General features: G+C 47.3%; 1 protein-coding gene across 1 annotated transcript in view; it reads left to right on the forward strand.

Annotated features, from left to right (window-relative positions):
- Nucleotides 1-11645, forward strand: part of wnt1 (wingless-type MMTV integration site family, member 1) — a 45241-nt gene extending 33596 nt beyond the window's left edge. Inside the window, exon 4 of the mRNA XM_048523536.2 lies at nt 11157-11645. Coding sequence (XP_048379493.1) covers nt 11157-11645 — 489 coding nt within the window. The remainder of the gene's footprint in view (nt 1-11156) is intronic.
- Nucleotides 11646-17884: the final 6239 nt, after the last annotated feature.

Below are 17884 nucleotides of genomic sequence, written 5' to 3' on the forward strand. Positions count from 1 at the left end.
TTTGTGCTCCTAAGATGCTGTTTGGCCTGCTGTGTTCATCCAGCCCCAAACTTTGTTATCTTGGATTCACCAGCATGTGCCGTTCCCATCATCTCGGGTATGGAGAAATTTTCTTCAGGACAGGTTGAGTAGATTGGGCCTTTACTCATTGGAGTTTAGAAGAATGGGCGGTGACTGTATTGAAATATACAAGCTTCTTTGGGGCTTGACAGGGTAAATGTGAAGAGGCTGTTTCTTAGTGCAACTTTCCAAAAAAAAATTTGGCTAGATTTTCTGAGGGTGGGGCAATCTCATATTGACTGCCACCCCATCACTTTTTTATGACAAAAAGGAGCTCCAGATTTCTGAAAGGGAATTCTGTTCAGGGTTCCTTTAGAAATGTGGAGCCATCCTTCCATTCTGACAGCTCTTTCACAGTGCAAAACAGTTGTCAGTAGGGAAGGTGCCAGCTGTGGGGGGGGTTAGGGTGCCAAGGGTAAGATGTCAGATAAGTAGGGGATAGTATACAAGGTTAGTAGAGTCTCAGCTATGTCCAGTGCCAGATGGGTGGGATGGGGGCAGGGTAGCAATGGCCAGGGTGTAAAGGAAGCAAGGTAGGTGCTTAGTGTAAGTCAGGGTGGTGGAAGAAATTGGACCTGGTAGGGACCAGGGTGGTGGGGGTCTGGGGCTTTCCTATGCAGTGGCAGTGGGGAAAATGGTTCGGGTCTAGTGGTGGTGAGAAGAGGAGGGGGGTTGCAGAGGGAGTTTCGGGTTGGGTCTGACATGTTTGTTCCTGTCAGGGGTGGGAAGGTTGCATTGGGCCCAGTGTGGGGAATGGGTCAGGACCAGCAGCAGAGAAAGGGATTGGGCCCAGAGAAGATTGTCACAGCAGGGTCTGGGGGAGGTGTAGTTGGGTGTGTGTGTGTGTGTAGTAGGCATAGGGTAATTTGAATTGTGACTGTGGAGATAGATGATGTATTTAATAGTCCATCCTTCTGAGTGTGCTATGATGGTTGGGCAGGCTGCCTAGGTACAGATACCAACTATCCTAGAATAAACACCGGCTAGCCAGTGGAAAATCCCGACCATTGAGTCCCACAACACAAGCTACAAGTTAAAGTTAAAGCTGTGGGTACTCAGGATGTGAGTCACAGAGTCATAGAAACAGACCCTTTGGTCCAACGAGTCCACACCAAACATAATCCCAAACCAAACTAGTCCCAGCTGCCTGCTCCTGCCCCATATCCCTTCAAACCCTTCCGATCCATGTATTTATCTAAGTGTCCTTTAAACATTGTAACAGTGCCCACATTTACCACTTCCTTAGGAAGTTAATTTCAAATGCAAACTACCTTTGTAAAAGAATTTGCCCCTCATGTCTTTTTTAAAATCTCTCTCCTCTCACCTTAAAATGTGGCTCCAAGTCCTGAAATACCCCATTCTAGAGAAAAGAATCCTACCATCAACTCCATCTATATGTGATGCAAATTTCAAAGAATCATGTACCTGAACCCTTGGTCCCTCTGTTCTATCACACTACCAAATGCTCTATCATTAATTGTACAAGTCCTGTCCTTGTTTGTTGTACCAAAATGCAAAGAGGAAGTCATGTCTCACTAACTCAACTGAGTTTTTTGAAGAAGTAATGACGAGGATAGAACTAGCTATTTGGATTCAGAACTGGCTTGAAGGTAGAAGATGGAGGGTGATGGTGGAGGGTTGTTTTTCAGACTGGAGGCCTGTGACCAGCGGAGTGCCACAAGAATCACTGCTGGGTCCACTGCTTCTTGTCATTTATATAAATGATTTGGATGTGAACATAGGATGTATGGTTAGTAAGTTTGCAGATGACACCAAAATTGGAGATGTAGTGGACAGCAAAGAAGGTTACCTCAAAGTACAATGTAATCTTGATCAGATAAGTCAATGGGCCAAGGAGTGACAGATGGATAATTTAGATAAATGTGAGGTGCTGCATTTTGGAAAGGCAAATCAGTACAGAACTTATACAGTTAATGGTAAGGAGCTGAAGAGGGCTGCTGAACAAAGAGACCTTGGAGTGCAGGTTCATAGTTTTTTGAAAGTGGAGTCACAGGTAGATACGATAGTGAAGTTTGGTAAGATTGCCTTTATTGGCCAGAGCATTGAGCAAAGGAGTTGGGAGTCATGTTGTGGCTGCACAAGTCATTGGTTAGGCCATTTTCAGATTATTGTGTGCAATTCTGGTCATCCTATTACAGGAAGGATGTTGTGAAACTTGGAAGGATTCATATAAGATTTACAAGGATGTTGCCAGGGTTGGAGGGGTTGAGCTATAGGAGGAGGCTGACCAGGCTGCTGCTATGTTTCCTGGAATGTCGGAGGCTGAGGGGATACCTTATAGAAATTTATAAAGCGAGTTTTGAGAAGATTTGTAGCTCAGGTTGAGGTTCTGGATGTAAGTTTGCTCGCTGAGCTGGAAGGTTCGTTTTCAGACGTTTTGTCACTTTTTTTTATTTGAAAAAATATACTTTATTCATAGAATGTACAAAAAATAAAACATTTATACACCTACCCAGTCATGCAAGCCACTCCGGGTTACCCGGGGGTACGTACACCAACTAAAGGAAAAAAAACAAAACAGAGAAAAAAAAACAAAGCAAAAAAACCGCCCCGGCAGTCGTCACCCCGCACAGTCCCAGTTGGCCCCCTGACCAGTTGGGGAAGGCGCCAGCTGGGCGCAGTTACCAGATAGGATTCTCTTCCCTTTTCTGGACGAGGGGGCTCATACGGTGGTCTTTCCCCACCGCGCCTTGGCGGCGGCTGCCCCAAGCTTTAGCGCGTCCCTCAGCACGTAGCCCTGGACCTTGGAGTGCGCCAGTCTGCAACACTCGGTCGGGGTCAGTTCTTTCAGCTGGCAGATCAGCAAGTTGCGGGCAGACCAAAGAGCGTCTTTCACCGCATTGATGGTCCTCCAGGCGCAGTTGATGTTGGTCTCGGTGTGCATCCCCGGAAACAGCCCGTAGAGCACGGAGTCCCGTGTCACGGAGCTGCTCGGGACGAACCTCGACAAATACCACTGCATCCCCCTCCAGACCTCCTGCGCATAGGCACACTCCAGAAGGAGGTGATCAACAGTCTCGTCCCCCCCGCAGCCACCTCGAGGGCAGCGTGCGGTGGTGCAGAGATTCCGGGCATGCATAAAGGATCTCACTGGCAGAGCCCCTCTCACCGCCAGCCAAGCAATGTCCTTGTGCTTGTTTGAAAGTTCTGGCGATGAGGCATTCTGCCAAACGACTTTGGCAGTCTGCGTGGGGAACCACACGACGGGATCCACCCTCTCCTTTTCCCGAAGGGTCCTGAGGATACTACGTGCTGACCACTGCCTGATGGCCTTGTGGTCAAAGGTGTTTCCTTTCAAAAATTTCTCCACGAAGGACAGGTGGTACGGAACGGTCCAACTACTCGGAGCGTTCCGCGGCAAAGAGGCCAGGCCCATCCTTCGCAACACCGGGGACAGGTAGAACCTCAGTAAGTAGTGACACTTGGTGTTTGCGCACTGAGGATCTACGCACAGCTTGATGCAGCCACACACAAAGGTAGCCGTCAGGGCGAGGGTGGCGTTCGGTACGCCCTTTCCCCCATTTCCCAGGTCTTTGTACATGGTGTCTCTGCGGACCCGGTCCATCCTCGACCCCCAAATGAAGTGGAAGATGGCCCGGGTGACCGCAGCGGCGCAGGTCCAGGTAATAGGCCAGGCCTGCGCCACATACAACAGTACCGAAAGCCCCTCGCACCTGACAACCAGGTTCTTACCCGCGATGGAGAGGGACCGGAGCGTCCACCTGCCCAGCTTCTGCTAAAATTTGGCGATACGCTCCTCCCAAGTCTTAGTGCATGCCCCAGCTCCACCAAGCCAAACACCCAGCACCTTCAGGTAGTCTGTCCTGATGGTGAAGGGGATGAAGGAGCGGTCGTCCCAGTTCCCGAAGAACATGACCTCGCTCTTACCCCTATTGACTTTGGCACCCGAGGCCAGTTCAAACTGGCCGCAGATGTCCAACAGCCTACTCACCGACCGACGATCGGTGCAGAAGACGGCGACATCATCCATGTACAGGGAGGTCTTGACCTGAAGGCCTCCGCTGCCTGGGATAGTCACGCCCTTCAGGCTCACGTCCTTCCTGATGGAGGCGGCGAAGGGCTCCACACAGCACACGAACAAGGCAAGAGAGAGCGGGCAGCCCTGCCTGACTCCAGATCTAACAGGAAAACTATCTGATTCCCACCCGTTGATCGAGACTGCGCTAACGATGTTGGCGTAGAGCAGCCGGATACAATTGCGGATGCCCTCCCCGAACCCCAATTTGGAGAGGACGTCCCTCATGTAAGCATGAGAGACCCTGTCGAAGGCCTTCTCCTGGTCCAGGCTGACGAGGCAGGTGTCCACCCGCCTGTCCTGTACGTAGGCGATCGTATCCCTGATGAGCGCGAGGCTCTCAGCGATCTTCCTGCCCGGCACAGCACAGGTTTGGTCAGGGTGAATCACTGACTCCAGGACAGACCTGACCCGGTTGGCAATGACCTTGGCCTGGATTTTGTAGTCCACGTTCAAAAGTGAAATGGGACGCCAATTCTTAATTTCTTCCCTCTCCCCCTTCCTCTTGTAAATGAGGGTGATGATGCCCTTCCTCATGGACTTGCACATTTCCCCTGCCCGAAGCGCACTATCGTACACCTCCAGCAGGTCCTGGCCGACCAGGCCCCACAGAGCAGAATACAGCTCGACTGGTAAGCCATCGCTTCTGGGAGTCCTATTCCTCTGCAAGGACTTGAGGGCTCTGGCCAGCTCGTCCAGGGATATCGGCCGGTCCAGCCACTCCCTCGTGCCGTCGTCTAAGACCTCCGTGATAGACGACAGGAACGACTCGGAGGCCGTGCTGTCCGTGGGCTTCGTGTCGTACAGTCCGGCATAGAAGGATCTGCTGATCCTCAAAACGTCGGGCCGAGACGACGTCACCGAGCCGTCATCCTCCTTCAGCCGGCTAAGCACAGAGCTCTCTTTGTGCACCTTCTGAAAGAACAAACGCGAGCATGTCTCGTCCTGCTCCACGGAGCGGACCCTGGACTGGAAGATTATCCTGGAGGCCTCTGCGGCGAAGAGCGAGGCTTGCTGGCCCCTCACCTCGCAGAGGTCCTCCGTGACATCGACCCCCATCAACTGCAGAAGGAGCAGGTTCTGCACCCTTTTCTGGAGTCGTGACAGCTTTCCCCGCCTCTCTCTTGCCTTCTGAACACCCTTGAGGACAAAGAACCTCTTGATGTTCTCCTTCACCGTCTCCCACCAGTCGCCTGGAGACTCAAAGAGGGGTTTCACGGTTCTCCAACCGGCGTACTCCCTCTTAAGCTCCTCGACGTTCTCTGGGGTCAACAGAGTCGTGTTGAGCTTCCACGTCCCCTTGCCGGCCGGCTGGTCATCCTGTAAGTGACAGTCGGCCAACAGGAGGCAGTGGTCAGAGAAGAACACCAGCTCGACACCGGTGGATCTGACCGAGAACGTCCGTGACACAAACAGGAAGTCTATCCTTGAGCGGATAGACCCGTCTGGCCGCGACCAGGTGTACCTCTGCTGCGCTCCGTCTGCAGGGGTGCTGAAGACGTCGAGCAGCTTGGCGTCCTTCACCGTGCCCATCAGGAATCTGGACGTGACGTCCAGTTGAATCCCCCCACCCACTGCCCCCACGCCGGATCTTCCATCTGCATCAATGATGCAGTTGAAGTCTCCGCCTAGGATGACTGGCCTGGACGTAGCCAGCAGGGGTGGAAGCCGCTGCAGGACGGCCAACCGCTCACTCCGTACTGCTGGGGCGTACACGTTGATCAGCCTCAGGGGAGCATTCCTGTAGGTGATGTCAGCCACTAGGAGGCGCCCCCCCACCACCTCCTGAACTTGAGAGATGGTGAAGTTGCGCCCCCGCAGCAGAATAGCCAGGCCCGAGGAGCGATAGTCGTTACCCCCCGAACAGATCGAAGGCCCACAGGTCCAGGCGCCGGACCATTTCCCCTACCTGCCGAGGTGCGGTATCCCGCACTCCTGCAGAAACAGGAGGTCCGCCTTGATGGTGGTCAGGTAGGCCAACGTGGACACACATCTCGTGGTTGACTTGACGCTGCGCACATTAATGCTCGTACCTCGTACCCCCATTGTGGGCAGTGACCGCAGTACCCTCCCCAAGTCCAAGGTCCAGCCCCTCCATCTGTCCCTTCATGCCCATTGCCCGGGCTAACTGCTGGACGCTCTCTGGGCTCAGGAAACCGTCTGTGCTGCCTTCCGGGTGGCATCCCCCCGTCAGGGGTGCGGAGGCAGGAGGGTCCGGCTCCGGGTCAGGCTGGGGACGTGCTGTTTCCTCCTTCCCGCCTGGAAGTTCCGGGGGGCCCTCCAGTGCTCCAGCGGCACTTGACTGGGTGTCGGAGTGAGCCTCAGGACACCTCCCGTCACCTGGAAGCGGGGTGCTGCTTTCCTTCCCCCTCGAGACCTTTAACTTCTGCTTCGGGTGGGCCCTCTCCGAATCATCCTCGTCAGAGGAGCTCTTATAGCCCCCCTGTAGCTGCCTCTTCCCGCCTGATTGTTGCGGTTCCTGGGCCCGTCGACGCACCTTCCTCCTCGCTTTCCGGACTGTTGTCCACTCCCCTGGGTCGCCTGTCGCCGCCTCCATTGGCTCCGGGTTGTCGGGGGGGATCGGAGCCTGCAGGGGTGCTTTGCTGGCCTCGGGCCCATCCTGCAGGGCTGGGCCCTCCTGCACGGCCTGGCCCTCCTGCACATTAGTGGGGTCCTTGCTGGGCCCTGGTGCCTTCCTCTCCTCCGGGGGGGCTGGCCCCGCATTTCCCCTGCCGGCGACCTGGGCGTAGGTGGTACCCCGCCGCGGGCATGCCCTATAGAAGTGGCCCGCTTCCCCGCAAAGGTTGCAGCTTCTCTCTCGTGGGCAATCCTTTGCAAGGTGTCCCTCCTCCCTGCAGTTCCTGCAGATGGTGGCTTTGCAGTCGGCTGCCATGTGACCTGACCTACCACAGGCATGGCAGACTTTAGGTTGCCCTGCATAGGTCAGGTAGCCCCTGCTCCCGCCGATCGCGAAGCTGGACGGTGGGTGTGCGACATTCCCGTCTGCGCCCATCCTCAGCGTCACCTTGACCTGCCTCTTACTGGTCCAGATGCCAAAGGGGTCCACGATGTCAGTTAGGTCCCCTTCCACCTTCACGTACCTTCCAAGGAAGGTCAGGACATCAACTGCTGGCACATGCGGGTTGTACACGTGTACAGTCACCATACGGCTCCTCTGCACCGGCAGCACAAACAGTGGGACAGTGGTCAATACAGAGAGGGGGCCCTCACCTCCTTTCTCCTTGAAAACCTCCAGGAAGCGCTCGCAAAGCTTGGCACTCCTGAAGGTTACATCGTAAAAACCTCCTCCGGGGAAATGCTGCAAGCAGTAAATGTCCGCAGCAGCGAACCCACGACAGTCCAACAGGACCCTCTTCACGAAGAAGGTGCGGTCCACAGGTGCACCTTCATCCACCTTCTTTACAGAAACACGGATGGTGTATCGGACCCCCTGACCTGGGGCACGAGCACTTGCCGCAGCCATCGTTGCAGGTTGGCTGCTCCCCTGAACCAGCGTTAGGCCGAAGCCAGCATTAAGATCCACTGGTCACAAGGGTGCACAGCCAACCCGACGTCCTCCTTTGACCTCCAAGACAGCACTCTCGTCCTCTCGGTCCACAAGAGAGTGGGTCTTTATTGTGTTCAAGATGTAAGCTAGTTCACTGAGCTTGCCGGTTTGTTCCCAGATGTTTCATCACCGTTCTAGGTAACATCATCAGTGAGCCTCCGATGAAGCGCTGGTGTTATGTCCCGCTTTCTATTTGTGTGTTTAGTTTTCCTTGGGTTGGTGATGCCATTTCCTGTGTTGATGTCATTTCCAGTGTTGGTGAAGTCATTTCCTGTTCTTTTTCTCTTCTCGGAATTCTTGTGCGTGTCTCTGTTTGGCTTGTCCTAGGATGGATGTGTTGTCCCAATCAAAGTGGTGTCCTTCCTCATCTGTATGTAAGGAAACTAGTGATAGTGGGTCAAAAAGACATGACCTACTACCACTAGTATCCTTACATACAGATGAGGAAGGACACCACTTTGATTGGGACAACACATCCATCCTAGGACAAGCCAAACAGAGACACGCACGAGAATTCCTAGAAGAATGGCATTCCAGCCGGAACTCCATCAACATACACATTGATTTGGAGCCAATCTACCATCCCCTGAGAAAAAGAACAGGAAATGACATCACCAATGCAGGAAATGCTATCACCAACCCAAGGAAACCTAACCAGATAAATAGAAAGCGGGATATAACACCAGCGCTTCGTCGGAGGCTCACTGATGATGTTACCTAGAATGGTGACGAAACGTCTGAAAACGAACCTTCCAGCTCAGCGAGCAAACTCACATCCAGAGATTTATAAAGTCATGACGGGCATGGATAGGGTAAATAGATGAGGTCTTTCCCCCAGGGTAGGGGAGTCCAAAACTAGAGGGCATAGGTTAAGGTGAGAGGAGAAAGATTTAAAAAGGACCTAAGGGGCGTTTTCAAGCAGAGGGTGGTGCGCTTATGGAATGAGCTGCCAGAGGCTGGTATGATTACAACATTTAAAAGACTTCTAGATAGGTATATGAATTGGAAGGATTTAGAGGGATACAGGCCAAATGCTGGCAAATGGGGCCAGCTTTATCTAGGATATCCGGTTGGCATAGAAAAATTGCAACAAAGGGTCTGTTTCCGTGCTGTATATCTCCATGACTGTGTAACTCACATTTATCCAAATTGAACTCCATCTGCCATGTCATGGATTCTCACTAGTCTTGTGAGATTACCTTCACCTCTGGCATTATGACTTTGCTGTTAATGGGCTTTGCGCATAATTTGAGTAATTGGAAACATAGGTGATTACTATTGGTGGATAATAGATGGAAAGTATCATGGGGTAATTTAGTGATGGGAGAAAAGCCGTTCAGTTGTGTATAACAATTCTGGATATTAAAAAAGACCCCGAGGGGTTCTTGTAGTACAGTGATAGATCTCCTCCCTCTGAGCCAGGAGGCCCAGATTCAAATTCGAGATTCCAGAGATGTGTCATAACATCTCTAAGTAAGTTAATTAGAAAATATTTATTAAAGTCAAATTTGAAAAATCATTTGTTATTCCTTTGGTTGCGCTTCAGGCCCATGTTCCTGATCTTCCGGGCACCCTGTACAGTGGGCAAGTCAGAGGATCTCCTTGTTGGTTTTGACGTTCGTGCCTGTGCCTCCTCCAAAAGGGAGCACATGGTGTCCAACAATACTCTTGATGCTTTTAGAGAGGTGGAGTGCCTTATCTCCTTTTCCAACTCTATTTTTATTGAGCCCCCTCCCTCTGCCTCACCTTTGGTATTATTACATTGTTCTTAACCAGCTTTGCATGTAATTTGATTAATTGGAAACATGGGTGATTTGATGGTGGGAAAAAAGCCATCCAAATGCATGTAAAAGCATATATATATATTATATATATAAAGATCCTGGGGCCTCTTGTACTGTGGTAGTAGTATCCCTACCTGTAAGTCAGGAGGCTCAGGTTCAGATTCCACCAGCGCCAGAGGTATGTAACAACATCTCTGAACAGACTGAGTAAAAAAATACCTAAAATTAAGTCTTGGAATTGAATGCTAGTCTCAGTAATAGAGATCCTGAAACCATCCTTTCTTTTTTGTTGTTTCAAAACCTCGTTCACATCAACATTCAGCCGATCATGTCAGTGCTAGTCAACAAATATCTGACTCACCTACGTTTTCAGGCCAGATTCTAACGTCCTCAGATGGAAGTCTCCTTACCTCTCCTTTTGGCCATCTACCCCTTAGCTTAAATCCATGCCAATCATGATTGATCCCTCTACTAATGGAAAAAGTGTCTTCCTATCCTTGTTGTCTATGCCCTTCATAATTTTCTACACTTCTGTTCCATCTCCTCTCAACCTTAGCTGCTTCAAGGAAAACAAGTCAGACTATCCAATATTTCCTCATAGCTCAGATCATTCAGACAGTATCCTGGTAAATCTCCTTTACACCTTCTCTAGAGTAATTACATCCTTTGTTTAACGCGGCAAGCAAAATTGAATGCAGTACTCCAGCTGTGATTCACTAGTGTCCTTTAGGGAAGGAAATCTGTCATCCTTACCTGGTCTGGCCTACATGTAACAGCAATGTGTTGATTCTTAGCTGCCCTTTGAAATGACTCAGCAAGCCACTCAGTTGAAGGGCAATTAGAGATGGGCAACAAACGCTGGCCTTGCTAGTGATACCCACATCCATGAATGATACTTTTTAAAAAGAATTATATAACCAATAGTATTACATCTCAAACCAATATTATGTCCTTCATACTCTACCTATTTACACCAGGTGGAATTAATATACTAGAATTAATTGTGATTAGTTTCTGTTTTGAACTCATCTTATAGAGCTTATAATAGTGCAGTTCTTCAGCTTGAATGAGTTACTGTTAGCACCAAAATAACCCACGATATATTGATGTTTAATCTGATTGGGGTGAACCCTAACACCACTTCTGCCTCAAGTTTCACTAAAGATCTAATCAAGATAAATACTTCAGTACACTACTGAGGGAATGCTGCATTGTCAAAGGTGCAAGCTTTTGGAAGCAGGCTCAAAACAAAACCCAGTTTTCCTCCTCATCTGGATGCAATGATCCGGTGACGCTGTTTCAAAGCAGAGCAGGGTGAGTCCTCCCTGTTCAAACTGGCTGCTGCCTTTCTGTTGCAACAGTGACTAAACTTCAAAAATACTCAATTGGCGGCGAAGCAGTTTGAGACTTCGGAGGTTTAGCAAGGTGCTATATAAATGTAAACTTTTCCTTTCTTTATTTAGAGAATGCACATCTAAAATGCCACTGCAGCTCTGCACGTGTATTGTTTCCGTATATCTGAGCTATATGCGTGGGTCCAGGCTACAGTCACTCAACAAATCGAGAGATGTTGTGTTCACGACAACAGAAACAAGTTCTGCAATACTCTCGACATTGAAGGAGCGATAATGCTGAGCGCAATGCTTTCCAATAAGCAGATACTGATTACTATTTATCAATTTCACAGACAGTCCATGCCGAGATGAGACAGGAGTGTAAGTGTCATGGGATGTCTGGCTCTTGCACAGTTAAAACCTGTTGGATGCGGCTCCCCACCTTTCGGACAGTGGGTAATTTGCTGAAGGACCGGTTTGATGGAGCCTCACGAGTGATCTACAGCAACAAGGGCAGTAACCGCGCTTCCCGAGCGGACATGCGGCACCTGGAGCCTGAGAACCCCGCTCATAAGCCGCACTCCCCCCAGGACCTGGTCTACTTCGAGAAGTCGCCCAACTTCTGTACTGCAAATAGCAAAATAGGCACCACAGGTACCACAGGCCGAGTTTGCAATAACACCTCCCTGGGTCTAGACGGCTGTGACTTGCTGTGCTGTGGGAGGGGATTCCGCACCTTGACTGAGAAGGTCACCGAGAGATGTCATTGCACTTTCCACTGGTGCTGCCATGTCAGCTGCTTAAACTGTACGACTACACAAACGCTGCATGAGTGCCTCTGAGGTTCTGACCGCCTTCTCCTGGGGCCAGAGCTTGGATCGGTTAAATGGGCACGGGAGAACTGGCAGGGGGGTATCAGGTAGGGGTAGGGGCGGGGGGTGTGGTTGTTCTTTGTAGCTGCATCCCATAATGGGACCACATTTGAGCGTGGAACAGCCTATTTGCAAGAGAGTGTAACAAAGTTGTACGTGGGGCAGAGAGACCCCAGATGGGGTTCCTGTGAGTATGGAGGATTTCTAACAATTGAGTACCCGAGTTGGATAAGAACATTGCACTCGGGCTACGCCAAGGGCATTGACGCTCTTTACAGAATGTGTGGGACAAAAGATTTTTTTTCGATAAGCTCTCTAAAGGACAAAAGAAAACCACTCAGGGACCTGAGGGTGCCATAAACACCCGGATCTTTCCTGAAAAAGGAAAGCATTGTGCAAAGATATCTATGTTAAACATATAATTTATTTGGAAATGTGCCCCACATGTTCTGAAGAGTGAGAAACCTCTTCGGTCGCAAATAAACAAGCACGCCTTCAATTCGGCGACGACCCTGTCACAAAGCTGCCGTGATGTCTGTATAAATAACTCTCCCCTGTTTCTGTAGAAGGTGGATAGCAGCCTGGGGATTTTCAAGATAAATGAGTGAAAACAATCTTGATAAAATAATTAGGACAGGAGTCACAATTGAATGGCGAAGCATATTTAAGGGGCTGACTGGCCTCCTCTTGCTCTTGCGTTCATATATGTTATTGAGGAAGAAAAAAAGGGCAGTCTCAATACCACTTACTGGTTCTGGACTGCAAAGATCCAGTTCGTGAGCGGACTGCCTAGACAATTCCAAAACAAAAAAAAGGACACCGGAAGTCTATTTTTTTACAAGATTGAATACCATGTTTTCTACTTATTTCTGCACCCCACAATTTCTTAAATGAATTTTCATACTTTGCCAAACAAATATCAAAATTGAAGCCCCAGTCTGACTTCCTCCCCCACCTCTGTCAATCTTCGCTGGGTTTTGGATTGATATGGGGTAGAGTTTCTGCAACCAATGACCCAAACAAACTGCACCCGAAACTAGGTACGTTTGCGAAGTGGTCCTTTTTCCAGAGTTACTGCTTAAACCCGTTTGCAGATTGCCAAAATCCAAACTCTGCCACGAACTCGCGCAATTAGTTAGCATTTTGAAACATAATTTTAAGCAAAACAAATTTGCTATGTTTTTATTTAATCTTGAACTATTTAAGAGTGGTGCAGTTTAATTAATGCAACTGAAAATGAATTTATGGCAGAAAAACAAGTTAATCGCAGTATCAACCCACCACCTCTGAACAGCCCGATTATGAATGACTGGAAAATTACTTTTAAAAATAAATAAACCATTTGCTTGACACATTGGGTGCAATAGTCAGTTTGAGTAAATTGAAAACAAAAATAATAACTGAAAGCTTTTAAGATGTGCCTGTTTGTATGCTTGAGGCCAAAGGAACCAAAGTAATTTTAGAATCATGGCCTGCAAATGACCACAGTTAGCAGAAACTTGAAGTGCTGATTAATTCAGCATGGGGCTATGGCCAGTTTTGGAGCTGTGGCTTACTTCTAACGCATTGATTTTTACATTAGCGCAAACGCGCAGAAACTTTCGCTGAATGCAATTTGCAATTAAAATTCCGCAAGCTTTTGATCGAGCTACACCGATTAACATCAGGAGGGTCTCGACAAAGCAGATGAGGGGGAAAAACTGTTCCCACTCTCGAAAGGATCGAGAACAAGAGGGCACAGATTTAAATTAATTGACAAAAGAAGCATAATCATTCAAGAGTGTGGCTTGGATACGGAATGCGCTGCCTATGAGCATGATGGAGGCAGGACCAATTGGAAGGAAATCCAAAATGGAAGTAGATTTTAATTTGAAAAGAACAAACGTGGCAGGAATACGGGGAGAAGTAAGAGAATGACACGAAGTGAAACGCTTATTTGCAGAGTTGGTGCAGAAATGATGGACCGAATGGCCGCCTGTTACGATTTCGGGCAAATTGCACCAGTAGAAGGTCAGCAGCGCTGACTGGAAATTCTGAAGACTTTAGAAGTGATACAAGCACTATATAACCATGGGAACAGCATAGAAGTAGCAGATATACTGTGTCCCAAAGGGAAGAACATTGGATAATATTGAGAACAGTATACATGCACAACACATACTGCATAATAAGATAGGTCTGTAGCCACAGAAGTACTGTATGAGAAAGAGTACTTAGAGTACATACAGTCCACTGGCAGAGTAAGTCTATCTGCATTTGGAATAAACTCTGAAAGAAAGGATTCTTTTTACCCAGGAATTCACAATCTATTCACCAATTAAGTTTTATTTACATGTGGCATGCTATCATTTTTATGAAAAGTAATTTTCTTTACTTGCAGAACTTAATTCCCATAATTTTGCAATATCTGTGAGTCATGTCGTAAGCTTATGCAGCTGTGTTTGACTCCATTTTTAAAGTCAATTAATACAAAAATATTCAGGTAACATCATGACTGAGGGAGGTGGGTTTACATAAGTCTTCATGCTGGTTAACATGCACTTCTGACTTCAAGCAGGGATAATTAAGTGGTACTTTGCTCGATCTTAACCATACAAATTGGCACAACAGGAAAGTGATCTGAACTACAGGCAGAGTCACAATTCTTTTTTGTTGTTGGGGAGAGCAGGTACTGTGGACTCATTCCTTTCTAGGGTGATTGTAATGTGGGCAAAAGACTCATGTAATAAATGGGTAAAAGGTTCATGTGGATTTTCTTCCCATACCAGAGTTCTTTCCATTCTGCTGATCATGGGGATTTGAATCATCTAAGTACAGAAACACAGCAGATGAGGAAAAGGAGTTGTGCTTTGACAGGAAAGGCATTACTTCATATTTTAATTCCCTTTTCAGACAGAAGACATCTTCTTTCTCCATCTAATTCTCTTGCATTATTTGGAAAAACTATTGATTCAAGTTTTTCCTAATTTACTTTGAGTGGGGGCTCAACAAGTCTCCTGATTATTCATTAAAATGCTAAACTAAGTGGAAATAAAACTACAGTTATCCAATAGTGGAACAGGAAAGATTTTCAGTCTTAAGTCTTGAAAAATCATAGTTACTTCCCTTACTTAACTAACAAGCATTTATAAAATCAGAAATATACAATACAACAATAAACACAAAGCCAACTAGTTACCAAATGTACAAAGAACATCTAGTGAAAATCAAAGATTTTTGTAGTGATTCTTACCTTTGGAATTGTGTCCTCTCTTTTGTAAATATTGTGCACTGGATTATTTCTGGAACAACTTGTTGTAAATAAAATATTTATTAATGAATTGAATAGGAGCAGTTATATAGTACAAGGTGAAAGGTCTTATGTTCAAACTTGTTTCTTTGGTTGCTTCATTGATTTGTTTGTTTACAAACCTTTTCATAGTGATTCAAATTGTAATAAACATTTATTTTCCCATGGTAATTGTGTTTAATTCTTTAAATTTGTGTATTTTATTTACTGCAAATGTCAGAGCCCCTCATGTGTACTCGCTTAACATTGTACACACCTATGTGTCTATGCTTATAGCAATATCTCCATGCAGCCACTACCCTTGTATGTAGCTGTGTAACTGTGTACACAACTGTACCTGTTTCTCCAGGAATCGGTGTTAAAATGATAGAATAAGCAGGTTCAAATTTTACCTCAATAGGTTTTGAGAGAAACCAGATAAAAATTTTAAAATACTTTTCAGCTGTGTTCAGTTTATCATGATCAAATTAGACAAATCAAATGATTGCATCATTAACAAGGTATGACTTTTTATGACAGCATTAGTTTTGTTGCATGGAACCACCTTAGCGTTTCCAACAGTCCCATTCGGTGTTGGACAGTATCTTGAGCAGTTATGTCAGATTACGGCCAGAGCATTCAACCTGATGGACAACCTAAGACTTAACAGCAAAACTTTAACCAGGTTAGACATCCCCTGGTGGGGCAGTGTAACAAAAACAAAATCAAATGATCAATGGGAACTTACAGAACCGGAATTGAAATTTGTCAAAATGAAATCAAAACAACATTATCCAGGGTGATGGTGAACCCCAGCCCCTGCTGTACCCATGGTTCTCTAAAGGCAATGGCAGTTTCTATACTCTTGCAAAGTATTGATGTAAAGATAACTGGGTGGTAATTAGAATATTAAAAGGGATTACCTTTCTCTTTTAGGGTTTGGGTGACATTTTGAAGAAAGAAAGAAAGATCAACCAGGAGAAAGAAACAGTAAAAACAGCACATTGGACTATGGGTAAATTCAGAAGCACATCTTGAAGGCAATATAAAAGTTACTATCAGAACAAAAGATCTTCCAGGAGTCCTAAGAATGAAGGATCAGACTCATCTGACTGGAAATGAAACATGATGATGTACAGGCTTGAGAGGCTGAACAAGCTACTTTTGTTTCCACACTAACATGCCAGCCAATTTGCAGGCAACAAGGTCCCACAAAGAACAAAGTGATGAATGCCCTATTATTCTGTTTTTGGTAGTTTTAGCTGAAGGATCAATGTTGGCCAGGACAGGGGACGCTGCTTGTATGCGTCTTCAAATAGTGTTGTGGGATCTTTTAGGGTACCTCGGCTTAATTTTTTTTATCCATTTGTGGGATGTGGGCATCACTGGCTGGCCAGCATTTATTGTCCATCCCTAGTAGCCCTTGAGAAAGTGGTGGTATTCCCATCCGTCTGCTGCCCATGTCCTTCTGGATGGAGGTGGCTGTGGGTTTGGAAGGTGCTGTCTGAGGATCTTTGGTGAATTTCTGCAGTACATCTTGGAGTTGGTACACAATGCTGCTACTCAGCATTGATGGTGGAGGGACTGGATGCTTGTGAATGTAGTGCCAATCAAGCAGGGGCTGCTTTGTCCTGGATGGTGTCAAGCTTCTTGAATGTTTTTGGAACTGTACCCATCCAGGCAAGTGGGGAGTATTCCATCACACTCCTGACTTATACCTTGCAGATGATGGACAGGGTTTGGCAAGTCAGGAGGTCAGTTACTTGCCACAGTAATCCTAGCCTCTGGCCTTCTTTTGTATCTACTATATTTATACGGCAAATCCAGTTGAGTTTCTGGGTCATGGTAACTCCGAGGATGTTGATAGTGGGGGAATTCAGCGATGGTAACACCTTTGAATGTCAAGGCGCCGTCATTAGATTTTCTCTTCTTGGAGATGGTCATTGCATGACATTTGTGTGGTGTGAATGTTACTTGCCACATGTCAGCCCAAGCCTGGATATTGTCCAGATCGTGTTGCATTTGAACACAGACTGCTTCAGTATCTGAGGAGTTATGAACGGTGCTGAACATTTGCGTAATCATCGGTGAACATCCCCACTTCTGATCTTATGACGGTGGGATGGTCATTGTTGAAGCAGCTGAAGATGGTTGGGCCTATGACACTACCCTAAGGAATTCCTGCAGAATTGTTCTACAGCTGAGATAATAAAATGTGAGGCTGGATGAACACAGCAGGCCCAGCAGCATCTCAGGAGCACAAAAGCTGACATTTCGGGCCTAGAACTTCGGGTCTAGGCCCGAAACGTCAGCTTTTGTGCTCCTGAGATGCTGCTGGGCCTGCTGTGTTCATCCAGCCTCACATTTTATTACCTTGGATTCTCCAGCATTTGCAGTTCCCATTATCACTGTTCTACAGCTGAGATGACTGACCTCCAACAGCCATGACCATCTTCCTATGTACCAGTTATGACTCCAATCAGCGGAGAGTTTGCCCCCAGTATCCAGTGATTCCAGTTTTGCTTGGGCTCCTTGATGCCACACTCGGGCGAATGCAGCCTTGATGTCAAAGGCTGTCACTATCACCTCTTCTCTGGAATTCAGCTCTTTTATCTATGTTTGAAACAAGGCTGTAATGAAGTCAAGAGGTGAGTGGCCCTGGTGGAACCCAGTTGGGCATCACTGAGAAAGTTATTGCTGAACAGGTGCTGCTTGACAGCACTGTTCATGACACCTTCCATCACTTTACTGATGAATGCATTGCCTTGAAAGGTAGATTCATGGACAGTGCAGCACTCCTTCTGTACTGTGCTAGAGTGTCAGCCTAAACAATGTTTTATTTTATTCATTCATGGAATGAGGGTGCCTCTGGCCAGGCAGCATTTATTGCCCATCCCTAATTGCCCAGAGGGTAGTTAAGAGTCAACCACATTGCTGTGGG

The sequence above is a fragment of the Stegostoma tigrinum genome, chromosome X, assembly GCF_030684315.1.
Source record: "Stegostoma tigrinum isolate sSteTig4 chromosome X, sSteTig4.hap1, whole genome shotgun sequence".
NCBI classification, from domain to species: domain Eukaryota; kingdom Metazoa; phylum Chordata; class Chondrichthyes; order Orectolobiformes; family Stegostomatidae; genus Stegostoma; species Stegostoma tigrinum.